The sequence below is a fragment of the Prionailurus bengalensis genome, chromosome A2, assembly GCF_016509475.1.
Source record: "Prionailurus bengalensis isolate Pbe53 chromosome A2, Fcat_Pben_1.1_paternal_pri, whole genome shotgun sequence".
In the NCBI taxonomy this organism is placed as follows: domain Eukaryota; kingdom Metazoa; phylum Chordata; class Mammalia; order Carnivora; family Felidae; genus Prionailurus; species Prionailurus bengalensis.
In genome coordinates, this window is record NC_057348.1 from 121298926 (window position 1) to 121323488 (window position 24563).

Genomic DNA, 24563 nt, shown 5'->3' on the forward strand with positions numbered 1-24563 from the left:
CAGCTGGGGTTGTTTGGTGGCACACCTATACATGACATGTCCGTGTAGCTGCACGGCTTCCCCGTAGTGCAGTGGCTCCGTTCCAAGAACTGTTGTCCCAAGAGGGCAATGCAGAAGTGCGTGAGTTTCTTGCGACCTTGTCTTGAAGTCACGTGGAGTCACTTCCGTTGTACCCTGTTGGTTGAGGGGGACACAGGGTCTTCCCAGGTTCACAGGGAGAAGACATAAAGCCCACCCCCCAATGGAAGGAATGTCAGTGTTACATGGTTAAAAAAAACCCAAACAAACATGTGGGAATGTGGGATGGAGTATGTTGTGGCATCTATCTTTGGATAGGACAGTCTGCCACATTTGTGAAAATAAAAAATCAGATTTGGATATGACGACATGATTTGGATACCAAGGCTGGTTAGCAAAGCTTTTTAATTATAAAAGTTATATTCCAGTACGCTCTTTCTTTTTGGACAGAGTATTAGACTGTAGTCAATAATTGCTTGCTTCCTGTATTCTTAGACTTTTGTTCTAAGATTATCAATACCTTTCCCCTCAGTCCTTGTTTTTTATGTGATCGATATAATGAGATCAACCAGTTCATAGGACATGATGATGAAGAATGTAATACAGAGAAATTGATTTTGTTTTCTTTAAAAAATACATCCTATAGTGAAATGATGGCAATCATCTTTCAGGACTGACCTGTGATGAAGAGAGTACCCATTGCCCACCGCTTGGTTATTTGGGGGGAAAAAGCTTAGAAGAAAGAGTAATAGCTAGTTCTCAACCTCTTTTTTTCTTTTTTTCCTGGAGCTGCCCAGAGAATCTCTTAGGTACTGGATATTCTGATTAGATACCCTTAATGCACATGTGACTATTCTGAGCCGATGGTCTCCATCACTAGAAAGTAGGTCTGTAATTTTTGAAGTTCTCATGCTTGCTTACTCCGATCTGTTCTCTCCTGAGACTCTGTTAAATACGATGGCGCTTAAGGACAACACTGCCAAGATCGCTCTACCTTTCTTAAAGAGATACAATGTGAGAAGAGTGGGGAAGCGTTCTCGCAATCAGCAAGGCCAAGAAAAAGTTGTAGTTGAAATCATCCAACCCTGTGCTGATGTCTGTGTATCACTTTAGCCATTTCTCTCAATCCAGAAAAACCATGGCCAATCAGATGGCAGTGGTGATCGTGGCAGCATTTCCCTTTGGGTACGTAGAGTTTTCACCAAGGCAGAAAGTCACTGCTTAAAAACTGTGATGTATGGTGGGCCAGTCAAGTCTGTCCCTCCTCCTCCTTGATTCTCTAGGTCAAGATGAGATTGATTCTCCTCCTCCTGATTGTCCCTCCTCCTCCTTGATTCTCTACGTCAAGTCTTGGGCTTTTGTTTTATTTTGCTTGTTTGCTTGGTGGAAATTTCCAAATGTATACAAAAGTAGAGAGAACAGTATAGAGAACTCCCATGTACCCATCCCGTAACTTCAGCAGTTACCAACTCAAGGCCAGTAGGACACGCTTTAAAAATATAACCATAATATCCTACATTTGAAAGCGATTTTTGAGGCTGTTGAAACATGCAAAGGTGTGCCATTGGAGAGAATGAAGCAAAGATACAGGTAAGTGGCATATAGCATGACAAAGGAAAAGAGCTCCAATCGCTGAAGTCTTGGAGAAGGCTCCAGTTTGGCAGGTCTCCCCTTGATGTGAAGAGCTACGCCCTGTTATTCTATCCTAATAAATCCCCTCCTCCTTTTTTTTTTTTTATAACATTGGTTTGAGTTAGACTTTCGTGACTAATGTTACTGCTATCTAGATAGCTTAGTGTTACTCCTCTCCATGTTCTTGGATTTTTCGCACCACTCAACTTAGTTTAGCAATGGTAACGCTAACAGCTACCATTTATTGAATGCCTACCGTGTGCCAGACCCTCTTACCAAGTACTTAACCTTCATTCCTTATAAGGACCCAGCGAAAACAATTATTTCCCTGTGTTGTTGATGAAGAAAAGAAGATTTACGTGGCTTAGGTAGTCCGTGCTCAGGTTACACAGTTAGTAAGCACGGAACCAAAATCCTGCTCAGATCTTTCTAACCCTCAACCTCTGTTCTCACTGTGCCATGCTGCACGTGACGGACATGATTTTTATTTTCTAAAAAGCTGACCTAAGTCTGTAGCATTAAACCATGAGGTCGGCAGACCGTTGCCTCGCCTTTCTAGGCACACAACTAGACTCCTTTGCATTTTGGGTTGGCCTTGTGGTTGGGCTCTACCTTTGAAATGTGAATAGAAGAGTCGTGCCCTGTTTCATGACTGGGCCCATAAAGCTAGCCTTCCTTAATTTTTATGTACTGTTTTGGTTATTCAGTATTTACCTGTGAGAGAGAGGGAGGGAGAAATGGATGGATGGATGGATGGATGGGATTTCTCAGCTCTGCCTAAGACATTGCAGAGGTCAAGCCCTTTCGAAAGAGCCAAATATCTTCTGGAATTACTCTGGGGTAGTGAAGGAGATAAATGAGCAGGATAATGATGGGGGAGGTAGGCACCCTGGGGTGAGCAGAGGCTTGATTCTGTTTCAAAAGGGGAATTGTGGACATGGGTGGGTCCCTTGGAGGCGTTGTGAGGGTGGGGGAATTAGGAAGTGAGAAAGGGAAGTGGCACAACAGCAAAGGCGAAGTTGGCCAGCCCCAGGCTCTGCCCAAAGGCCTGGTAATGGTCACAGAAGGGACCTTCAGAGCTCTGAAGCTGCTGGCGCCAGAATGCTCCAGATAGGAGTGACCCCTGTTAGGACAGACTGTTCTCCTTTCACCGTTAGCGGTTTTGAAAGCAAACGCAAGCAATGTTTTTGCACAATGATTAAAATCGTTATAGGACAGATTAAAAAAGTGACGAGAAAGAATGGGCATGTTAGAGTTGTAACTACTAAAGTGTATTGTACTGGAAGATAAATAATGTGTAAAAAGGCAACTGGTAGTTCGGGTGGTGGGGGGGGGGTTCTTGGAGACAGCAAGGGTAACGAGAATCATCTAGGGTTTGACTGGATCCGGCATTCTCACCCAGGAGGATATCGCCCCTGAGAGGGTGAAAATTGGTTCATGGGGGAGCAAAAAGAACTTGGATATTCAGTGGTCTGTGGCCCTCCAGGGGGCCATAAAGAGAAATATATCTGTGGTGGTAGAATTTCATGGTGGGAAGGGGGAATTAGGAAAAAATGTCTAAATATCTCCTTAAAGGGGTGATGATGAAAAAAAGGTTGAGGCACACTGGACTAGATGATTCCAGTGGAGGAATTTTGTTGACCATCCATGGGTCCTCCTGGGAAAATGAATTAGAAATAAGTGCATTATCTTGACGGAAGGAAAAAAGACCTTACACATGGCCTAGGAATGTGGGAAATCTAAAATCCACTGGGAAATATAAAAGCAGCAGTGGGCAGCGGGGCCACCCCCACAGCTGCTCAGTAGATGATGAACTGCTCCCTCCGTAAATGTCAGTGTCCAGGACGCTGGGCTGAGGGCCTGAGACACGCGGGGCCATTTCCCAGACAAGGCGATAGGAGGGGACAAGGCAGGGTGCAAGTCAGGATCCAGGGATTAACCCGCCCACCTCCCACCCTTCCTATTTGTTTTGTTTTATTCCCTTGTCTTCTGCCTCCTTCCCTCTTCTCTCAAGACGCCCATCATTCATTTCTTCTACAGGCTGGGGAATCAGTAGCAATGTTAATGAGTGAAAGAAAAGAATGCTAGAAACAGCCGCGGGCTGACATCAAAGAAATGAACTTCAGCCCTGTGATTGTCGTGTGGAAGGCCTGGAAATACACGCGAACATCTGTGAAATCAAATCAAAACGCAGACAGGCTTTTGGCCTCCCTACTCCATGTTTCCAGATATGATTTGGATGCGCAGTTCCTTAACAAAATAAAAATGAAGGACCATGTCAAGTATGGGGAATGGTTCTCATCCCACGGGTGTTCAGCCGTGGAAATGGCTTCTGGCTCTAGGCTGCTTGAAAGTCTAGAGTTTGCTATTAGTCTGAAAATAGCGATGTTGTTTCAGAGGGGCTCTGAAGGATGGGAAGGAGGGCCCAGCACAGGCCACTCTTTTCTCTTGCCTTCTCCCTGGTGCTCATTAAGGAAAAGGTTCTGATCAAACAGTAAGAGTTACTACTTCTGGAGCCCTTACTACAGGTCAGGTAGTTTTAAGTGCTTTACATATATTAATTTACTCCTTTAACCAAACAGCCCTGTGAGGGGAGTACCATTATCACAATGGGAAACTCAAGCTCCGAAAAGCTAAATTGCTTATCCAAGGTCACACAACTACTGGTGGCACTGAGAATTGAGACGATAGGAGCCCTGGGGCCAACTCTCTACTTGCCAATGATGTCTTTGAGCACAAGAGTGAATGGGCTTACACTGAAATTGCTTTCGACATTACATCCTTGGTATGGAGTCTTATTTAATTTTTTAAAATTTACATTCAAATTAGCATATAGTGCAACAATGATTTCAGTAGATTCCTTAGTGTCCCTTACCCATTTAGCCCATACACCCCTCCCACAACCCCTCCAGGAACCCTCTGTTTGTTCTCCATATTTAAATGGACTCTTAAAAACTGAGAATAAACTGAGGGTTGACGGGGGGTGGGAGGGAGAGGAAAGTGGGTGATGGGCATTGAGGAGGGCACCTGTTGGGATGAGCACTGGGTGTTGTATGGAAACCAATTTGACAATAAATTTCATAATAAAAAAAAAAAAGTCTTACGTTTTGTCCCCTCCCTGTTTTTATATTTTTTTGCTTTCCTTCCCTTATGATCATCTGTTCTGTGTCTTGAAGTCCTCATATGAGTGAAGTCATATATGATATTTGTCTTTCTCTAATTTCACTTAGCATAATACCCTCCAGTTCCATCCGTGTAGTTGCAAATGACATAGAGTCTTCTTTAAAGAATAATGTGTCAATCAGCAGGCCTCTGGCGCAGTTGAATCCTTGGGGGGCACTGACAGGATGGACTAATTGCTTACCGGACACATCTGCCCTCTTGTGATGAAAATTATTCAAATAGGATCTTCTCCAGGTCTCTGGAATGCACCTACTTAGTCCTTTGGTCTAGTTCCGTGGTTGAAGAATGGAGGATGGGTAGCCAATGAGGAAGCTGACTCTGTAGAGTCAGACTTATGCATCTCCCAACCTTCTCCAAGATGTTCCTAGCTTTGTGACTCTCAGACAGTGAGGCTTATAAATGTGACTCCAGCGTCCTGTAACTTTTAGCACCAGGGATAAGGGGGAAACAGATTAGGCTTCCTGAAGAGTCCCAGGGACACTAATGAGACCCCATCTGCGTCCGTAGGGAAGGAGTTTATTTTGTTTAAGTGGCCCTAGTGGATTAGGACCAGATGTACAAGACTTGGCAGAAAGATGGTCAATTGCAGAATGAACTGAAGGTCACAAACTATCAGAACAGAGAGGAAACAGAAGCAGACAGGCCCGTGTTCTAGTCCGTGCTCTACCGGTGACACGCTGTGTGACCTTGGGCAAGTTGCTTTTGTTTGGCACCAGTTTCCTCAGCGGTAGAGTGACAGAACTGAACTACATGAGCTCAAAATCTCAGGTGTCGCCAGGTGCATCTTTCAACGTTCACCAAAATCCCTTTTCTGATGGGCTCCCCATCACACACACATTTTTATGCACATTATGATTAGTAAGACAAGATCTACACCCATCGTCACGGGTTTTCCTCATTCATGAAGTAACTCCTACTTCTCTGGGTTGTTGGGAAGTCATCGTCTCCGTTTGATGCAGTGTTAGGGGGTCCCATCAGACTAGGTTTGTTTGGGCGAAGCAAGGACACATATGGACAGCTATATATTTTTTTAAGTAAGGAAAACTGATTTTGAAGATACTGATGCCTACGCTGATGAATTATTATGCTGCACAGTGCCAGACTCAAACAGAGGCTGATTTAGGGATTATTCATTCTCCCTGAAATTGTGGTGATTACCGGTGCCAGCCTGTAGCTCTAATCTGTAGGGTGGGGGTCCAGGGTCAAAGGAGACCTTACTGGCTTCACTTTACATTACAGATTACGTTCTATAACTTCCATCTGCTTCCAGACTATTTAGTTTACCCCTAGACTTCATGGGCTGACATAGGTTAAAAAAGAAAGAAAACTTCATAGCAAAAATCTTTGATTGATAATCCTACTCCAAAGAAACAACCCTAAAGAATGTTCTACGTCCACAGAAACGTCATGTGAAATAATCACCACCACAACCAGTCTGGAAGACTGGATCTCTAACATTTGGAACATAATTAAGCAAATTCTCTAACCAACAGAATTCAAACGATAATGGTGAAGCCTATGTAACAATGTGGGAACATGTCTGATTGAAAGAAACCACAAACGTCCACTGTGATCATAACCATGTAATTTTCCAGAAGGAAATCCTGACGCATGGCTACAGCATGGATGGACCTGAGGACATCATGCTAAGCGAAGTGAGCCAGTTACGCAAAAAGAAATGCTGTGTGATTCTACTTATATGAGGTACTTAAAATAGTTAGAATCCTAGAGACGGAAAGGGTGGCTGCCAGGGGCTGGGAAGAGGGGAGAGTAGGGAGTTCTCTCATGGGTCTAGAGTTTCAGTGTTCTAAGAAGAGAATTCTAGAGATGGATGGTGGTGATTATTGTGCAACATGACAAATATATTTAATGCCACTGCACCGTTCACTTAAAAATAGTTAAGATGGTGGGGCGCCTGGGTGGCTCAGTTGAGCGTCCAACTTTGGCTCAGGTCATGATCTCACAGCTTGTAGGTTCGAGCCCCGTGTTGGGCTCTGTGCTGACGGCTCAGAGCCTGGAGCCTGCTTCCGATTCTGTGTCTCCCTCTCTCTCTGCCCCTCCCCCCCCCTTGCTCTGTCTCAAAAATAAACATTAAAAAAATTAAAAATGAAAATAGTCAAGATGGTAAATTTTATGTATATTTTACCACAATAAAAACAATTGGGAAAAAATGTCACGAAGTAGGTAAAACGGGAAGATGGCATGCAAAAATGAACTGTTACTATTGTGTTCTGTATACGCATTATCTTTAAAATTTCCTTTAACGTTTATTTATTTTTGGGACAGAGAGAGACAGAGCATGAACGGGGGAGGGGCAGAGAGAGAGGGAGACACAGAATCTGAAACAGGCTCCAGGCTCCGAGCCATCAGCCCAGAGCCTGACGCGGGGCTCAAACTCACGGACCGCGAGATCGTGACCTGGCTGAAGTCGGATGCTTAACCGACTGCGCCACCCAGGCGCCCCTAAAATTTCCTTTAATATAGCAATACTACTGCTTTCATAACAGAAAGCACTGACAGAAAAAAAAAAATCAGGGAAAAAATTTTTGAGATCTTTGGGTAGTTGTTACTTGCCCCAGGAAGTACCCAGGTAGTCATGGGAAAAACTTGTTTAACATCCTCGCGCTTACTTTATAATTTGCTATTGTTTTATTTTTTTTTTAATTTTTTTAACGTTTTTATTTATTTTTGAGACAGGGAGAGACAGAGCATGAACAGGGGAGGGTCAGAGAGAGGGAGACACAGAATCTGAAACAGGCTCCAGGCTCTGAGCTGTCAGCACAGAGCCCGACGCGGGGCTCGAACTCACGGACCGCGAGATCGTGAGCTGAGCCGAAGTCCGCCGCTTAACCGACTGAGCCACCCAGGCGCCCCTATTGGCTATTGTTTTAAAAAATTTTTTTACTACAGATCATTGGGGGCTCATAACCTTTCCAGTTTTAGGTTTTAGTTTAGGTTTACGTTTTAGGCCGGTCTTGGGTGCAGTCCAGTCGATTTTCAGGCTGAGGGACTTGTGCCGGGATGGCCCCCGGGGCCCCGCAGCTCTTCGAGAAGCGCATCTGTGTGGTCACAGGAGCCCCGGCCTCCTCACCAGCTTATTCCATTTGCACAAAAACTCCTCCCCATGGACCTGGGAGAGTGATCCTGGTTTTGCCTTTCAACTCCAGGGCTAGGGTGGTTTTTTTTTTGCTTTTTTTTTTTTCTGTAAGTGATCAATTAATCACTAGAAATAGACACGTGGTGCACCTGGAAGTGGACCAAAATATCCAGGAGCCAAATGCTTCCAGTCCGGCAGCAGAAGGGGACACCTGGCGAAGGCTTGTGGGCCCAGCTTGGTGTGGAGCAGGAGACGGGGGCTCCTGCTCCCGTCTCGACTGTGTGAGGAAGACCTGGATGTGCCTCCCGCTGTTCGGTGAGTGACACTTAAATGGTAGCGCTGTTTGGGGATAACGATGAAAACTAACGGCTATGCTTCTCACTGACAGAGCTAGACTGTTCCAAGAAGCTTGAGGTGGACTACTTTAGGACTTGACTTTGAGAACTTCCAGGCCCATATTTGACCTTGTTGGGAAGTTCCGTAAGCCCAAGCGTTGAGAAGAGAACCACCTGGGCGGTCCATCGTGAACTGAAATGAACAACATCGGTTTCACGGTAACTGGCGTATACTGAGCAGGGACCCTGCGCCGGACGTTGCTGTGCTGCTGACCATGCGTCAGCACGTCTGGTCCTCACAACCACTCTGTGAGCAGTACTCTAGGATTCCCATTTTTCAAAAAGCAAATTAAGATTCCTCCAGTCTTAGGTGCTGGCCCAAAGCCACCTAGTGACTTGACCTGGCTTTTTTTTTAGAAGTTCCAAATCAGCACAGACATGCCATAAATCCAGGTCTGAAATATGGGACCTGTCATTTCTTTCCCTAAGCCAACCAAAATGTCCTGTGGGAGGAAACAGTCCTAAGTCTGTGGCTTTTTTTTTTTTTTTTCCAATTTTCAATGGATTTCTTCTTCTTGATTAGGAAAGGTCTCCTCTTCTTGTACAGAAACTCACCAGTGAGTAATGGAGAACCTTTCCGGCAAATTAGGAGACTTGAGAAATAGAAAATCCTTCATTTACCGTTGGAAGACCAGCGCATTTCCAAATAGACTTTAAGCCAACACTACATAAATTCGAATTTCCTTAGAGGCAGCAGTTTTAATGTTGCGAATCTCTAAGAGCAGTACTATTGGGTGGTTCCTGAGTAAACTTGAGACTCTCAGAAGTTTAGTGTTAGTGGTTTAATAAAACCCGAATCTGTATAGTTCTTTTAGCCGGGAAGTCGGAGGTCGAAGCACCCCTGGCCATCAGCTCACCATGCTCATTCCACATCGGTTGCCCAGAATCTCCGGTAGAGACAGTCACCCCCTGAAGCAGCCACTCTTAGGTGAGTAGTCGGGTCTGGGGTGAGGGCAGAGGTGGGGGGAGCTACCAAAGCAGTCCCGTAGGGGGACGGCCACCACGTGGCTGAAGGGCTGGATAGGATTTTCAGAGTTAACTTCCTAAATCGCACTGGGGCTGCTGTACAAAGCCAGACTGGGCCTCCGAGAACTCAAAGGTACTGTCGGTAGGCAACCCCCCCTGCTTCCCCTCTCCTGTTGGATCTTTATCTTGCCACAGTGGATGAAAGGTCCACCTGGATCTTCCCCGCAGCAGTGAACAGTCCCAGAAAGGAGTCCGTGTGGAACATGGCCCGCCAGGGTCCACTAGAGCGCGGGGCGAGGGCCCAGGGGCCATATCCTAACCCCAGCCACCCCTGACCAAGTCTGTTCCTCTAAGAAGCCAGCTGTGTGGATTCACAGGTCAGCTGGAGGGAAAGGCCTCAGTTACTTCCTCGGCTTTTCTTGGTCCCTCGGTAGGTGGAGAGGCCTGCGAAGGACCATGCCGATGACTGCTCTGGCCTCCCTCCCCAGCCTCTTCACAGCACCGCACCCCAGGGCCCCACCCAACGCAGTGGGTGTCTCTGAAGGGAGTCAGGCATGCAGTGCAGGGATCCCAGCATGCCTACCAGGCTGAATCCCTTTTAAAAACCCCAGACTTGGGCAATTAGAAGGAGTGTTTTCAATATTTTATTAACAAATAAATTGGTAGAAGAACAATTTCTCTGGTAATCTCACCGCCCCCCCCCCCACTCCCATTTAACGTCCAGCATGTGGCCGCCATGATGGTCAGTGTCTAACCTGCTCCGCTAGCTGGGTTCTCAGCAGCCCCCTCGGCCTAGTTCAGTCATCCTCCCAAGGACTTTGGGGCAAGGAGAAAACTCCCCTCCTCAAGAGGGTGAGAGAGAGACAGAAGCTTCTGCTTAGAGGCCAGGGCCACAAAGGCAAGCCAGGCCTTATTCCTTTTGGAGGAGGGGTACAGGTTCTTCTTCCTAGGGCAGAGCACTTGTGCCCGCCCCCATCCGCCTTCCCGAGGAGGTGAGCCCAGTGTGAGAAAGCCCTGAGCGGAAACTCAACATTACAAGGACACCACTCTTTTCTCTTAGACCTGCTAAGAAGGCACCCGGCGATCTCTGTCAGCAGAGTGAGACTTTAGGACTAAAACAGAAGCCTAGGAGGAGCCCTTGTCTTGGCAAAACCTTGGGTGGATCAAATCGCAACACTGCACAGACCTAGTAACTACAGTGGTGAGGTGAGCAGACCGTCAACCTTTCGGGGAGTACGGAGGAGGAAGAGACTATTCCAGGTAAAACACTTGGTCGTCGAGGACCTTTTGTCCAAGAAGCTTGGCACTAACTCTATACCATGGCCTCAATTCTTCCACGAAGACAGCGTGACCAACTCATCTCCGGGGTCCTCAGGGCAGGCGTTTGAGCTCAGTCTTCTTCCTCTAATGTCCGATAAAAATAACCCTACACGTGCATTACGTCTCTTCATAGTGTATTTACAGTAAGTAAAACGGCCCGCCAGGCACACTCATGCCCTGCAAAATTGTAACAGCTGCTCAGGGACGCTCGTGCCCGTCACCAAGGCAGCAGGGTCCCCTGAGACTCCGAGAGGAACGAATGCACGGGGCGGCTGGCTCTGCTAGCGGGCCTCCCGGGGCCCACACCCCATGCACAGCAGTGGCCTCTCAGAAGCAGACGATCCGCTTCTCATCTTGGAAGACTTTGGCCTCCTCTGGCTTTATCAAGTTTCCATTTAGGCTGTCGGGTAGAAACAAAGAACACAAAACATTAGCGGTTTGTAGGAGCCTTCCCGGGACGTGTTCCCGACACCCTCCTGTTCTTCACATGGCCCAGAAGTTCCGGAACGTGCTCCATTCAGACACTTGCTTGGTAAGATTACTCCCTTCCAGCTGTCGTCGCTCTATGAACTGGGTCTCACTAAGGTCACCAATAGCCTCTAGGAGCCTGAACTTAATGACCTTGTCTCAGGCTTTGTCTGTCCCGTCCTTCACGGGCGTTTGGCTGTTCTCTCCCCTGCCTCCTTGAACCACCACATTTGCTCGGCTTGATTTCTTGCTCTTTGGTTTTCTCCTGTGTCTGCCACTCCACCTCCGTCTCCTCTCCGATGTTCTCCCGCACGTGGCCTCTAGATACTGGATTCCTCTAGACTGGGGGCTTGGCCCTTTTCCCCAGCTGACCTCATCCCTACGTGAGTGGACCTGCGGCCCAGACCTCTCCAGTGTGGCTCCACTTACTTGACATCTTCACTTGGACGCCGCCCAGGGACCCTGGCTCAGTGCACGGGACCACTCTTTATCCACCTGTGCAAGGTAGCGACCTGGGGGTCGGCCTTGACCCCCTCATCTTCGTAGTCTATCACAAAGTTCTATCTTATTCCCTAAACATCCCCAGAGTGCCTCCCTGGGACCTTTCCACATCCTCACCACCACCATGGTGGTCTGAGCGCCATCGTCTCTTCTCTGGAGCGCTGCAGTGCCCTCCTGCCTGGTCCCTTTACATGTACTCTTCTGGCCTCTTCAAATCCATTTTCCTGGAGGAGCCAGAATGGTCTTTGTAATGCAAATCTGATCATATCCCTCTTTGCTTCACACCCCTCCACGACTTGCCATTGCTTTTAGGATATAGACCCGAATACGTGGCACGACCCACAGATCTCTTATGGTCTAGTCTACCCCCTCTCCTCTGCCCCCTGTTGCCCCTTCTCCTGCACCGTCTGAACCCCAGGGCCCACGGACATCTTGCCGTTTTTCAAGGGCACCAGGCCCCTTCCTGCCTCCGAGCCTTGGCATTATGCTATTCCCTCTACCAGTCAGCCAATCAGACCTTCACATTTACTCGGCTGAATTTTGTCTAACAGACTTGGTGGCAACATTGGGATCTGAAGCGAACTTCCTCCGGCCTCCGGGGCCAAGAAGACCCACAGGCAGGGCGCCCTGCCAGCGCGCTTCTGAGTTCAAGGTCAGCCTCGCCCGTTTCCCCATGTTTCCGGGGTGCCACCGGGGAGTCCCTCTCCATTCGTCCTCCCCTCCTTGCACCGGAGCTCCCGCCCTAACAGGCTTGCCAGTCTAGGGTTAACGGGTCAGCAAATAGCGATGGGGGTGGGATGGGGGGCGGTTCTCACGGAGCGCCAGCCCTTACCCTTGGGTCAGCCCGCCAATTCACGTTGGAATTCCTCCTCAGCTCCCATCCGCAGTCCCCATTTCCAGTCTGCAGTCTCCGTAGTGGAGACCACTGGGCGGGTCCGTGCTGGGAATGGCCGGTGGTGGGCACAGCCTTCTCTCCACCAGCCCAGTCCGCAGTTAACAGGTTTTGGTTACCACTGGCATGTGAAGGTTTGTGTTGTTTGGTGTAAACAAAGGCTCAGCTAACGGGATCTTTAAATTTTACAGACATGCCACCTTCCAGCCCACCTGCCCATTTTATGTCTGATCACGATGGTGCCAGGACCTGTGAATACCTACTGAAATGGCAAAACGTTACCAAAAACCACCTAGAAATACAACGGCCACTATGGGGGACGTTCCCATTAGGCGTGAGGGCATTTAGAAGCGCATCTGAGAGCACGGCTTCCCCAAGTAAAACGCATTGGGATACCTGCGTAAATTGCTGCGTAAAGCAGCAGCTCTGAAAGGTTTCAAGATTCCAAAAACAGTTTCATTAAAAGGTTAATTAAAAGATTTAGCAAAAGACTAAACATGACACCACAAATATTAGTAATGTAGGGTCTTTGCATCTGCGTGTTTGTATGTACGTTATAAACACGACATATTGTTCCACCTCTGGATGGTACTGCTGACGTTAATTTGTAAAAGAGCTCTGGTTAGTTGGTTTTGTAGGGGCCAAGGACAGGCTGCTCCAAAATGTGCTGCGCTGGCATCCTGAAAATATTTGTTGTCATGTTTTTCTTTCTTTTTGAGAGAGAGCGAGATACAGAATCCGAAGCAGGCTCTGAGCTGTCAGCACAGAGCCCCACAGGGGGTTTGAACTCGTGAACCGTGAGATCATGACCTGAGCCAAAGTCAGAGGCCCAACCGACTGAGCCACCCAGACGGCCCCACGGCATACTGATTATTTTAAATAAAACTTATTTAAGAGACAGCCTACGCAAGAAGGGCATTCGGACCCTCCTCTGTCCCCTGGAAGCAGGAAGTAAATCTCCCATCTGAAAGATTACCCTCCCTTTACCAGGGAGATAAAGAGACCTTGTTACCAGATAGGAAATTTAGAGGCAAGAAAGCTGTATAAACACCCCTTGTCAATTTTTACTAATATATATATCACACCCCAAATTCTGTCGACAATTCCTTACTAATTGGAACTCCTGAAGTTAATTGAGTTTTCTTTGTCCTGCGGATTTTTTTTTATGTTTATTTATTTATTTTTTAGAGAGACAGGAGGAGACACAGAATCAGAAGCAGGCCCCAAGCTGTCAGCACAGAGCCCGACGCGGCGCTTGAACCCATGAACCGTGAGATCATGCCCTGAGCCCAAGTCGGTCCCTTAACCTACTGAGCCACCCAGGTGCCCTGACCTGTCAATTCTTCATGGATTCATTTATTGTCTCTCTGTCTACAAAGTAGAACAACTGCCTGCCTTGGCCATTTGGGCCCGCTGTGCACTCATAACAAAACTCTGTGGTTTTCTCCCCTGGTTAATCTGTTTTATGCAAATTTAACTCTCAGCCCAGCTGGAAGACCTTGAAGGGTAGAGGACGAATTTCTCCTTCCCTTTGGTTGGCGTTATCGGCAGGATACTAACTCACGGGACAGGTGCCTGCCTGGTATTGCGGCAGCTGAGATCCTGGGACATCTGACATGCAGCCAGCAGAAGGTGAGATTTCTGACCACGTCGGCCTCCAGCCACCTCTGTCTGCGGGGTCTGGTGGAAGGAGTGTGGTAAGAATCCTTCTGTCTCCAGATTTAGTTAGCAGGAGAAAATACTGTAGAACCACTTCCGGTAAAAACGTGGTAGAATACTCCTTGGCTACTGATCATTTCCTCCCGGAGACGGTCACTGTTTTGTCTGTGTCTTCTGTGTTGAGTGTCACGGAGAGGAATTACCGTAGGACAGAACACAGGTATGGGCCCTGTAAACCCGCCGCTGGGGCCCGCCTCACAGACTAGCGAGGTCCCAGTCGCATCGGACCCGTGGCCATTTACACAAACCTTGCTGTGGTTAACGCGCACATGGGGGTACAGGCTGTTGCTAGGAAACATCTTGGAAGCCAAAGCCACGAGTGGTCACAAGTCAGGCACCTAAAAGCTGTTCGAGTGCTTGTCATCTAACTCAAGGAACCCTCAGTAGGAGAAATTGGTCACGGAACCGAGTAGATTAAGCAAACATCTGGGGGGCAAGGTACACTGTGAAACACCGAAGGCACATCTCTCCTAAGGATTAGTTTGGCCCCAGAGACCCAAGGCGTAGGCGGGGCTGTTAATATGAATATAAGAGAATTTTGCTTTTATCTGGTTCTGTGTCCTAAGAGCTTGGCTTTGTGACCTTTCTCTGGTTTCTGTCACGTGGAGGGCGCAACTACCAGGGTGCACCGTGGTGGCCAGTCCAACAGACCGGGGACCCAGAAACACAGTTATAAGCAGCATGCTCTGTCGGGGCCGTGCCGCCTCCCAAGAAAGTGTCAGGAGAGGTCCGAGCCCATAGGGGCCTCTGTTGCCTCAACCGCTTGCTTGCCACGTGCTGGGAAATGCCACTCCATTAGCGTCTGCTTGTCCCAGATAAGCCCGGAGGTGTCTCACATTCTGGGGAGACCGGAGACACGGCACACGTGACCTCATTCTTCCGGCCGGCACAGTGAAGCTGTCTGCTTTCTCAGCCTGGTCCTGGAAGTAAACTTTTGGGTCACGGGGGCTGCCTCGTCTCTGCCCCTCTGGGACACACCTCTTTGGAGTTTTCCGTTAAGCTGCTTATGGTTTTGAGTCGCTACTGAAATTAGTAACATCCTATTTGTCAATGGCCAGGTACCAGATCGTTTAAATTGGCTATTGGAAAAAAAAAAAAAAATTCTTTATAAAAAGCTCTCAGTTATCTTAGAACGGCTAGCCTTAGGGATTCCCTTGACAACATAAAAGAACAAAAATTAGACTTAAGACAGATAAGTGTCCACCTCCGATGAAAACTCCCCTCTTAACATCCAGCCTGACCTCTAGGTTCAAAGTATAAAGGCTACTCTTTATATTTACTCTTTCAGTAAATGCTGAAAGCCAGAAAGTGACTTTAACAGAAGCACCAAGCACCTAGGATGACACAGGAGGGCTTGGTTTACCGTGATCGACCTCTGTCGGCCTTAGACTTCTTTGGACGATTGCCTTTGCAGATGTCTCCTGCCCCAATTCATGCCCCCCAAACGGCAGGAAATCTTCTATAAAGCCCTTTTTCCTCCACTTGCAGAAGATCCTACCAAATTTAGAGAAACATTAAAAAGATTTGACTATTCACCCACCTCCCCTTCACAGAGGAAAGAGATGACCAATAACATTTCTGCTTGGCCTTCTGACAAATGATCAGAGGAAGGTTGGTGTTCAGAGGCTAATAGAAGCCAAGGTTGACGTGTGTAACCATGAAGAAGCTTTTTGTTAAAATGCTTTGTACCATTCTGTTCATTCCCATTAATCCCCCTGATATATAGAAGCAAATTTAGGGGCACCGGGGTGGCTCAGTCAGTTAAGCCTCTGACTCTTGGTTTCAGCTCAGGTCATGATCTCACAGTTTGTGAGTTCAAGCCCCACATCGGACTCTGTGCTTACAGCACAGAGCCTGCTTGGGATTCTCTCTCTCCCTACCCCTTCCTGGTTCGCTGTCTCCCTCCCTCTCCCTCAAAAAATATATAAAAATAATTTTTAGGTGGCTCAGTTGGTTGAGCTTCCGACTTCAGCTCAGGTCATGATCTCACAGTCCATGAGTTCGAGCCCTGCGTCGGGCTCTGTGCTGACAGCTCAGAGCCTGGAGCCTGTTTCAGATTCTGTGTCTCCCTCTCTCTGACCCTCCCCTGTTCATGCTCTGTCTCTCTCTGTCTCACAAATAAATAAACGTTAAAAAAAAATTTTTTTTTTAAATAATCATTTTTAAAAAAAAGCAAATTTAGTTAAAAAAGTGGGCCTGTCTCTTGATATTCAGGCTGGAATCTGGTTCTTTGGAATCCATCTTGTCTTACAAATCTCTACAAAACCAGACGTGCAACTCCGCAAACAAATCAAAACCCACCTATCTTTACCTATCTCCAAACCTCTCTGGTTCCTCCCAAAATTTTTGTGGACATCATCAACGGTCAGGATATTGGGACAAAATTGCCATGTACTTAAGGAAAAAAGAGTACATTTTTCCCCAGAGGAATCAAGCATTTTATTTAATTATAACCAAGTACTCATGTATTCTCTCTTTAAATGCTGCGTGTAGGCAGAAATAATATTCAGGCCCATATTGAAAATACTGCCCTACCAGTTTCCAGAACATTATTCACCATTCAGGACCCAAGCTGTTGAGACTTAAAGTCACATTGGGCAGTGTACCACAGGATGCTAAATAAACAAGACTTCACCCATATCACTTTGAATTTCTTGATATCTTGCCCTGTGTTCTATCACCCAACAGAACAATTAATTCAGCTTCCTAGAAACATTTGAATAATAGGGCGCCTAGGTGGCTTAATAGGTTAAGCGACTGACTCTGGATTTCGGCTCAGGTCATCATCTCACTGTTCGTGGGATTGAGTCCGGAGTCGGGATCCTTGCTGACAGGGTGGAGAGACTGCTTGGGACTCTCTGTCCCTCCCTCCCTCTCTCTCTGCCCCTCCCTTGCTCACTTGCTCTCTTTCTTTCTCAAAATAAATAAGTAGACATTTTTTAAAAATTAAAAAAGAAACATTTAAATAATAGATATATGCCCAATAACCCCTCCATGTTTTCAAAAGTGAAGAATGTTACTAGCACAAAAAAAAAGGTAGAAAAAAAGAAGTCTTTGCATTCTTTCTCTGTCCCTTAATAGGTCTTTGAAATGTAAACACAGAGGTCTTCTTAAAATACAAACTGCTGGGGCACCTGGGTGGCTCAGTCTGTCAAGCTTCCGACTTCGGCTCAGGTCATGATCTCACAGTTTGTGGGTCTGAGCCCCGCATCGGGCTGTGTGCTGACAGCTCAGAGCCTGGACCCTGCTTTGGATTCTGTGTCTCCCTCTCTCTCCACTCCTCCCCAACTCATGCTCTGTCTCTCTCTCTCTCAAAAATAAACATAAAAAATAAATAAAGTAACATACAAACTGCTAACAGGGATCTTGTGCCCAGACTCCAGCACCTCTGGTAACAGGCCAATAATGCTCCAAATCACCTCGGACAAAACTTAGATATGTTCTCTATAAATTTTCTACCCCCATCTTCTCTAGCACCTAAGAGCCCTTTTTTGAAATGCAAACTTTAGAGGGAAGTTGTTCATCAAAAAGAGAGAGAGGGACGTACTTGGAAATTGGGCCCATCATCTGTCTACAAACATTAGTAAATCTGAAAGCCATAAGAATTTGTTTGCATCTGTTCTGTGTATTTGTATGTGTGTCCATGTATGTTGTAAATGTGTGATATTTTCTCTACCTCTGGATGGTATGGTTTAAAGGGAAGCACCAGTAAGGATGGGGCATTCTAAAACTCAGAAAGCTAGACAGAAAAAACATTTGGGTTAAAGTGAGCTGGGAAAATATTTGGTGTTAAAGCTAATTTAAGGTTATTGGTTTAATTAAAATAGACCTGTCTTTAGAGTTACCAGCATTTAAAAAAAGTTTTTTTTTCTAATGTTTAGCTTTTTTTTCTAATGTTTGTTTCTTTTTGAGAGAGAGAGACAGAGCTGAAGCAGGGAAGGGGCAGAGAGAGAGGGAGACACAGAATCCGAAGCAGGCTCTGAGCTGTCAGCACAGAGCCTAACATGGGGCCTGAACCCACAAAATGCGAGATCATGACCTGAGCTAAAGTTGGCCACTTAACCAACTGAGCCACCCAGGTGCCCCTGGAGTTATCAGCATTAAATATGAAACTTTTATTCTGCTTTTGTTTACTGGAAGTCAGATTAGTTTCATGATATCTCTGTTGCAAAATCTGTCAGAAAAAAAAAAAACTAAACAGAATAATGGTTGAGTTTGCCTATGAAGTTTTATGGGTACTCCGCATATAATTGTTAAGAACAAGTAAATTAAATAGATGTAAATAAGATGTAAAATAAATAAATAAAAGATGTAAATAAGATGTAAATAAGATAAATAGCTTCCAAATTCTTTTTTGGTGGTAACCCAAAACGTTAAAGTTTTGCTAAGTTACATGGTAAGGTAAATTCACTGAAAATCTAGATCACTTCCAAATAAGAAAACACTAAGGTTTATCCACTTTTCTCTTTAGTTTCTCTGTGTGCAACAGATTTGCACGTGTTAGCAAAACCTGTTTTGTGCTCTTGTACCATGAAAAAACACATTTCTAACTATGAAAGGTATTCATAAATTCACCAATCTCGGGGCGCCTGGCTGGCTCAATCAATAGACCATGTGACTCTTGATCTCAGGGTTGTAAGCTCAAGCCCCAGGTTGGGCATGGAGGTTAAAAAATTAAAATATAGGGGCACCTGGGTGGATCAGTCAGTTAAGCGTCTGACTTCGGCTCAGGTCATGATCTCGCGATTTGTGGGTTCGAGCCCTGTGTCAGGCTCTGTGCTGACAGCTCGGCACCTGCTTCGAATTCTGGGTCTCTCTCTCAAAAATAAACATTAAAAAAAAAAAGGCATCTGGGATCCCAATTAAAAGGGTCCTGTTGGTCACAGTCTAGAGCCTGGTGGTGATTAGGTATTTTGGAAACATCACCAGAGAAAAACAGCTCTTGAGCCCCATTGGAAAGGACCTTACAAAGCACTCCTGACCATGGACAGTGCTGCACAATCAGAAGGCACTGAGCCTAGGGTACATATGACATGGCTCAAGCGGGCTCCACCTGAGCTGGTCCCATACAGACGCTGGAGACCCACAAATCAAACTGACAAGGAAAAGAAACAGCCGCCCCCAAGGTAGATGGCTTCTGCCCAAGACACCTGATCAAGGCTTCATACATGAACTGAACATGACACGCTTTCTCCTCTTTCCTTCACTCTGGCATCGGCTAGGAAAGGTAATGCCCTTATCTTTATGTCCCAGGCCACTGGGACACCCTCTGGACTTTGGAGCAACTTTTTATTTCAGGCCGGGAGAAAAATCTAACTTTTATCGTTGGTCAACTCCTGTGAATTTACACCATGAGTTGGAAAGGACCTCCCAGGAGGCTTTCATGATTCAGGACTCTGTTTGGCAGACCCCTACTTCTCTGTTTAGGGATAAATACAAACGAAGCTATGAACAGGAACTTCTCCTTAATTCTTGAAATTCTTGCAACAACTGCCCAACAGCGATCCCTAGACTCTCTGGCCAGTGTTGTTCTTGAGAACAGAATAGCCCTTGATTATCGTTTAGCTGAGCAAGGAGGTGCCACCTGGATTACACTCCTGGGAAAGTTGAAACTCAATTACATCATATCCCAAAACAAGGCGCTTGCCTTAAGAAGATGACTCCTTCCACAGGGTCTTTCTTTGATTTGTCTGATTTTGACGGCATTGGGTCTTGGAGACCAGGGCTTCAAAGTACCCTGCAAACATTGGGGAGGACCCTGCTTATCATAATCATAAGAATCTCCCTGGTGCGTTATATTTTCTTAAATGCTTTAAATGCATGTTTGAGGCCACCAACCGCTAAGCAAATGGTCTCCCTCAGCCTGGACCGTCCAAAAAGGTACCAAGAGGACAAAGTGACTTAACAGAATGTAAACCTGAGCTCGTAACCTGTGACTGTCACAGAGACAAAGCGAAAACATCAGGACCTGAGAATGCCACGCACAGGATCAACAAAGGCTTCGAGAACTACAGAGCAGTAGCTGAGAGGGGCGCTAATGCCCTAAAGTTTGATCACAGCTCTCAGCGAAGCGGAGAGGCCAGTCCGAAAGGGGACCACTGTTTTGTTTTTTGTAAATTTTTTTTAATGTTTATTTATTTTTGAGACAGAGCATGAACGGGGGAAGGTCAGAGAGAGAGGGAGACACAGAATCTGAAGCAGGCTCCAGGCTGTCAGCACAGAGCCTGACGAGGGGCTCGAACTCACGAACCGTGAGATCATGACCTGAGCCGAAGCCGGATGCTTAACCGACTGAGCCACACAGGCCCAAAATAGCATCGCTTAGGTTAAGGCCCCAAATCGGTAAACCAGTTAATACCTAACCTAACTCCAACCTAATTTTAACACCCCAGGAATGAATGTAGCCTTTAATCAGTCAACATAGAATTTCCTGGTCAACACTAGGAAATTTACTGTCAGACCTTCCTGCTCCCCCTCGGAGGGCAACCTTGCTTACAACGATGTACTCCCTGCTAATAAAGGCAGAAGACATCAACAAGGAAGAATTTAAGAACCTTTCTCTTGTTTGGCTCAGCAGAGCTCCCCTCTACTTTCTGGAAGGGATGCCGCCCAACTCAGGAACTGCTTGCTAAAGCCCATCAGACCTTCACCTTTACTCACTTGACTTTTTTTTCTTTTTTAAGCACCATGACCCAGGCTCCACCCTCAAAGAGCTCACAGTCTGGAGCAGACAGCCTCCCAGGAAGCTACTCCAGCGGTATGATAGATGCCACGCAATGTCAGGGCATTGTTCACCCTGCCTCCTGTCTCTGAAGCAGAACTCACTTGGGGCATCAGACCGCAAGTTCTCATGGGACAGGGATGAGGTAGAAATCAATATCAGCATGAACAACGAGTCCCTGTGCCCCTGGTGACTGCGGACAGAGCTGCTCCCTCATCCCCACAGCCCTGGACAGGGCCGACGCGACAGGACGTCACTAAGCCTGGTTCCATGACATCACACACACAAACACATGCCTCCTTCAGGCCCTGGGTAGCACACCTTCAAGCTAAAGACACCTGGCCCTGCACACGTAGTTCCTTGTATAGGAACAGTGGTCCTTCCAAGGCAACAAATGCACATTTTTCAAGCCAGAGTTAAAGCAGCTACGTGTTCTTACACATGTCCTAATCAGCCTCCGAGAAAAGTAGAGGCCAACCGTTGTCTGCAAACTTCTGCAGCCTGGCCTGCCCCCTCCTCCCCCTCTGCCTGCTGTTCTCGAACCACAGAGTCAGCAAGAATTGACGTGCTTCTAGGGAAGGGACCACGGGCAGGAGGGGGCCTGGCGATTAATGCAAACCAGAGTTCCAACAGCTCCCACATGCCTTGCGGACTCAGGAGCGGGCACAGGGTCACACGCACCTAAGCCCCAGCGTCCTCCGTCAGCCTTGCTGGAGCTGGGCTCTCCCCTCTAGGACAGCGTCTTCCAAATGTTTTTTCAAGCACAACCCAAACGAGAATTACATTTTACGTCTTGAACCAGCATCCACGCAGGCACACATACCCACATCTGACCCAAGATTATAAAATAATACTTTGTGCTGTGCACGGTGACTTTTGGTGTTCTGCTCGACCTCATTTTCCAAATAATATGCTGGTTGCAACCTGCCCAACTGATTTTATGATGCACTAACAAGTTCCAAAGCAAAGTTTAAAAAATGCTGTGCTGGCACCCCAGGTCAAGGAGCTGTACCTCGATGTACTTTTTTTTAGCTGGGAAATTCTCCCCCGGCAGGACGAAATGGGGTAGTTGATGAGTAACTACCCCCTGAGCTGAGGGTTTGAGTTCACGGGAAGGCTGCTCCTTGGACCTCAGGGAACCCACGGGGAGAGCGTGAACCCCTCCTGTGGCCCGTGTCCTCAAGGGAAATGTGGCTGTGCCCCCCACCCCGCTAGGTGCCCCACATGGTCACGCTGCAGGGCTGTGTCAGGCTGAGGCTCACGGCACACTCCAGAGCGCTGGGGAGCCTGCTCAGGGCCCCCTGTCCGCAGCCCCGGTGAGCCAGTGCTCTCAAGCCATCAGGACCCTTTCTGTCCGCCTAACCGCCACATCCCCAGCACCCAGGCCGCTGCCACACCTGTCACTGATGGGAACACCCCCTACCCTGCCCACACAGTCCACAGGCCGGGACCCGCTTAGGGGGGATGATGTATGGGTCTTATGAGGCAATAACGATGTGGAGTGGGGCTCAGTGTTGTAGAAGCAAAACAATCCAGCTCCCTCCCACTAGCATAACAACTGCTCCAAGCAGAAATAGGAAGAAAGAACACAAGTCGGAGCAAATCCAGCAGAGAAGTGTCTCCTCAAGCCCGGCAAAGCCCAGAAAAGGAGAAGAAGGGGCCCCAAACGCCAGCTACCCCATCCACATCTCAGCCTCCTGAGTCCCCGAGTGATTCACTCTCAGCAGGATCCCTTTCCTGGGCCATCTGCCCCCGTGCATAGCGGGGAGGTAGAGGAGGGCAGGGCACCTGCGAGGGGAGCCCCGGGCCACAGAGTCAGGCAGCCTGGACCAGATTCCAGCTTCTCCTCTTAGGTGGCACCTTGGGCAAGTATTCCCTCACTGCTCTGGGGCTCAGTTTCTGCCTCTGTGAAGTGGAAATACTACCAGCCTGCTTTCCGGGACTACTGGAAACATGAGGAATAAGTGGCACATGCTCTAAATTGTGCCTGGCGCCCAGTCAGGGTGCTGAGTAGACAGTCAACTGTTCTCATTACTACGACTGGCGCATGTGTCTCACCAAATCTCCATTATGCCAGTGTTCCTCTGTAATGCGTCTGCCAGCTGGGCAATCCCCTTGGCCGTGATCTGGTTCTGGATAAGCCTGAAAGAAGAACATATCTTGTATCAGATACATGATACTGGATTAAATCTGCCCCCTCCGTTAAGGAGTGGTAAGGGCATGGTGGGCATGAGACGGGGTCCGGGGAAGCGCTGTGTCCACGTGATGTTTGATCTGGCTGAGGCTGTCCAGATCAGATCTACAGGGCATCTTTTAAGACGTTTAATTTTTTGGTACATTTCTAGAGTGAGCCTAATAGATCTGTGCACTCACACGTAGGTAATTTAATACACGAACCCAGATACGTATGTGTCGGCATTTTTCCCATTTTTTCCTGCGGGGAGGGAAGAGGACGATTCTCCTGCTTCCACTCGTGGGTCCCAGTGGGAAAGCATCGATAATGGGGCCTCTGAGGGCGCACCCCATTATGTCTAGTTGCAGTGATCCAAATGAAACCAAGGTTTCCAATAGAGCTGGGGAGCCCGGGCGATCTCTGAAGTGCTCCCCCTGAGCAGCTATGCTTCCGACCCAAGAAATTCACCCAAGGCACTGAGGTGTCTCTGCTTCATCACAGGCCCCCTCCTCACTCCTGGCTATTGGTGGAATAAAAGCCTACTGCTCAACTTGACCCTAAGAAATCCTGGCCACGGACCCAAGAACGCAGCCCCACCAGGAAGACAGGGTTGCCCTGTCATGATTGATGAGATTATAGAAATTAGGCGACAAGGGGCCAACCCCATGAAGAGGCAGTCAGTGCAGTGGTTCAAAGCTCCCCTCCTACACACACACCCTCCACCCCCTACTTCTCAGCCACAGATCCTTTTTTTTTTTTTTTTTTTTTTTTTGGGACAGAGAGAGACAGAGCATGAACGGGGGAGGGGCAGAGAGAGAGGGAGGCACAGAATCGGAAACAGGCTCCAGGCTCCGAGCCATCAGCCCAGAGCCCGACGCGGGGCTCGAACTCACGGACCGCGAGATCGTGACCTGGCTGAAGTCGGATGCTTAACCGACTGCGCCACCCAGGCGCCCCATCAGCCACAGATCCTTGAAGAAATAAGCTTACACTATCTATGCCTCGGTTGCCTGATCTGTAAAATGGGAGTAACCGAGGTTTCAGTGGGAGGATGTATATGTAGGAAGTAGTCCTCACGGTCGCTGCCACAGCACCCGATGGCAGGGAGCGCCTGTCACCATTACTGCCCGAGCACACGGGGCTGTGGCTGTGCCGTGGAGGGGCCCCAATCTCCCAGCCACATGCCCCAAAGGGGGGCGCCTGGGCTCAGTGGCAGAGGTGATGACTCCCTGGTAAGAACGACCACAATGTAACTCGGACATTTTTGCAAGAGGAGCAAAGATAGAACCTAGAAGTGAGCAGAGAATCGTGCATTCAGCCAAACTCTGCTGCTTCCTAATCCCCTCCTTCACAATTGCCACCACCAGCACCACCTACACTTTGCTGGGTGAGCTGCTTCCAGCCAAGACCTGGCAAGAGGCCGGGCAGGAAGGGAGCCAATGAGTATGGCAGTGCTCAGGCGCACCTGTCCCCTGGGG

The 24563-nt window shown here is 47.8% G+C and overlaps 1 protein-coding gene and 1 non-coding gene across 3 annotated transcripts in view; one reads left to right on the forward strand and one right to left on the reverse strand.

Moving 5' to 3' along the window:
* Positions 1–661: 661 nt before the first annotated feature.
* On the forward strand, positions 662–730 carry LOC122488866. Its single transcript, XR_006298777.1, has one exon. It is a non-coding gene; the product is annotated as a small nucleolar RNA SNORD2 (small nucleolar RNA).
* Positions 731–9919: 9189 nt separating this feature from the next.
* Positions 9920–24563, reverse strand: part of NOD1 (nucleotide binding oligomerization domain containing 1) — a 77298-nt gene continuing 62654 nt past the window's right edge. For both annotated transcript variants that reach the window (XM_043589186.1, XM_043589187.1), the window contains 2 exons: positions 22971–23054; positions 9920–11011 (listed from right to left, as the gene is read on the reverse strand). In XM_043589186.1, coding sequence (XP_043445121.1) covers positions 10939–11011; positions 22971–23054 — 157 coding nt within the window. In that variant the 3' untranslated portion in view covers positions 9920–10938. The remainder of the gene's footprint in view (positions 11012–22970; positions 23055–24563) is intronic.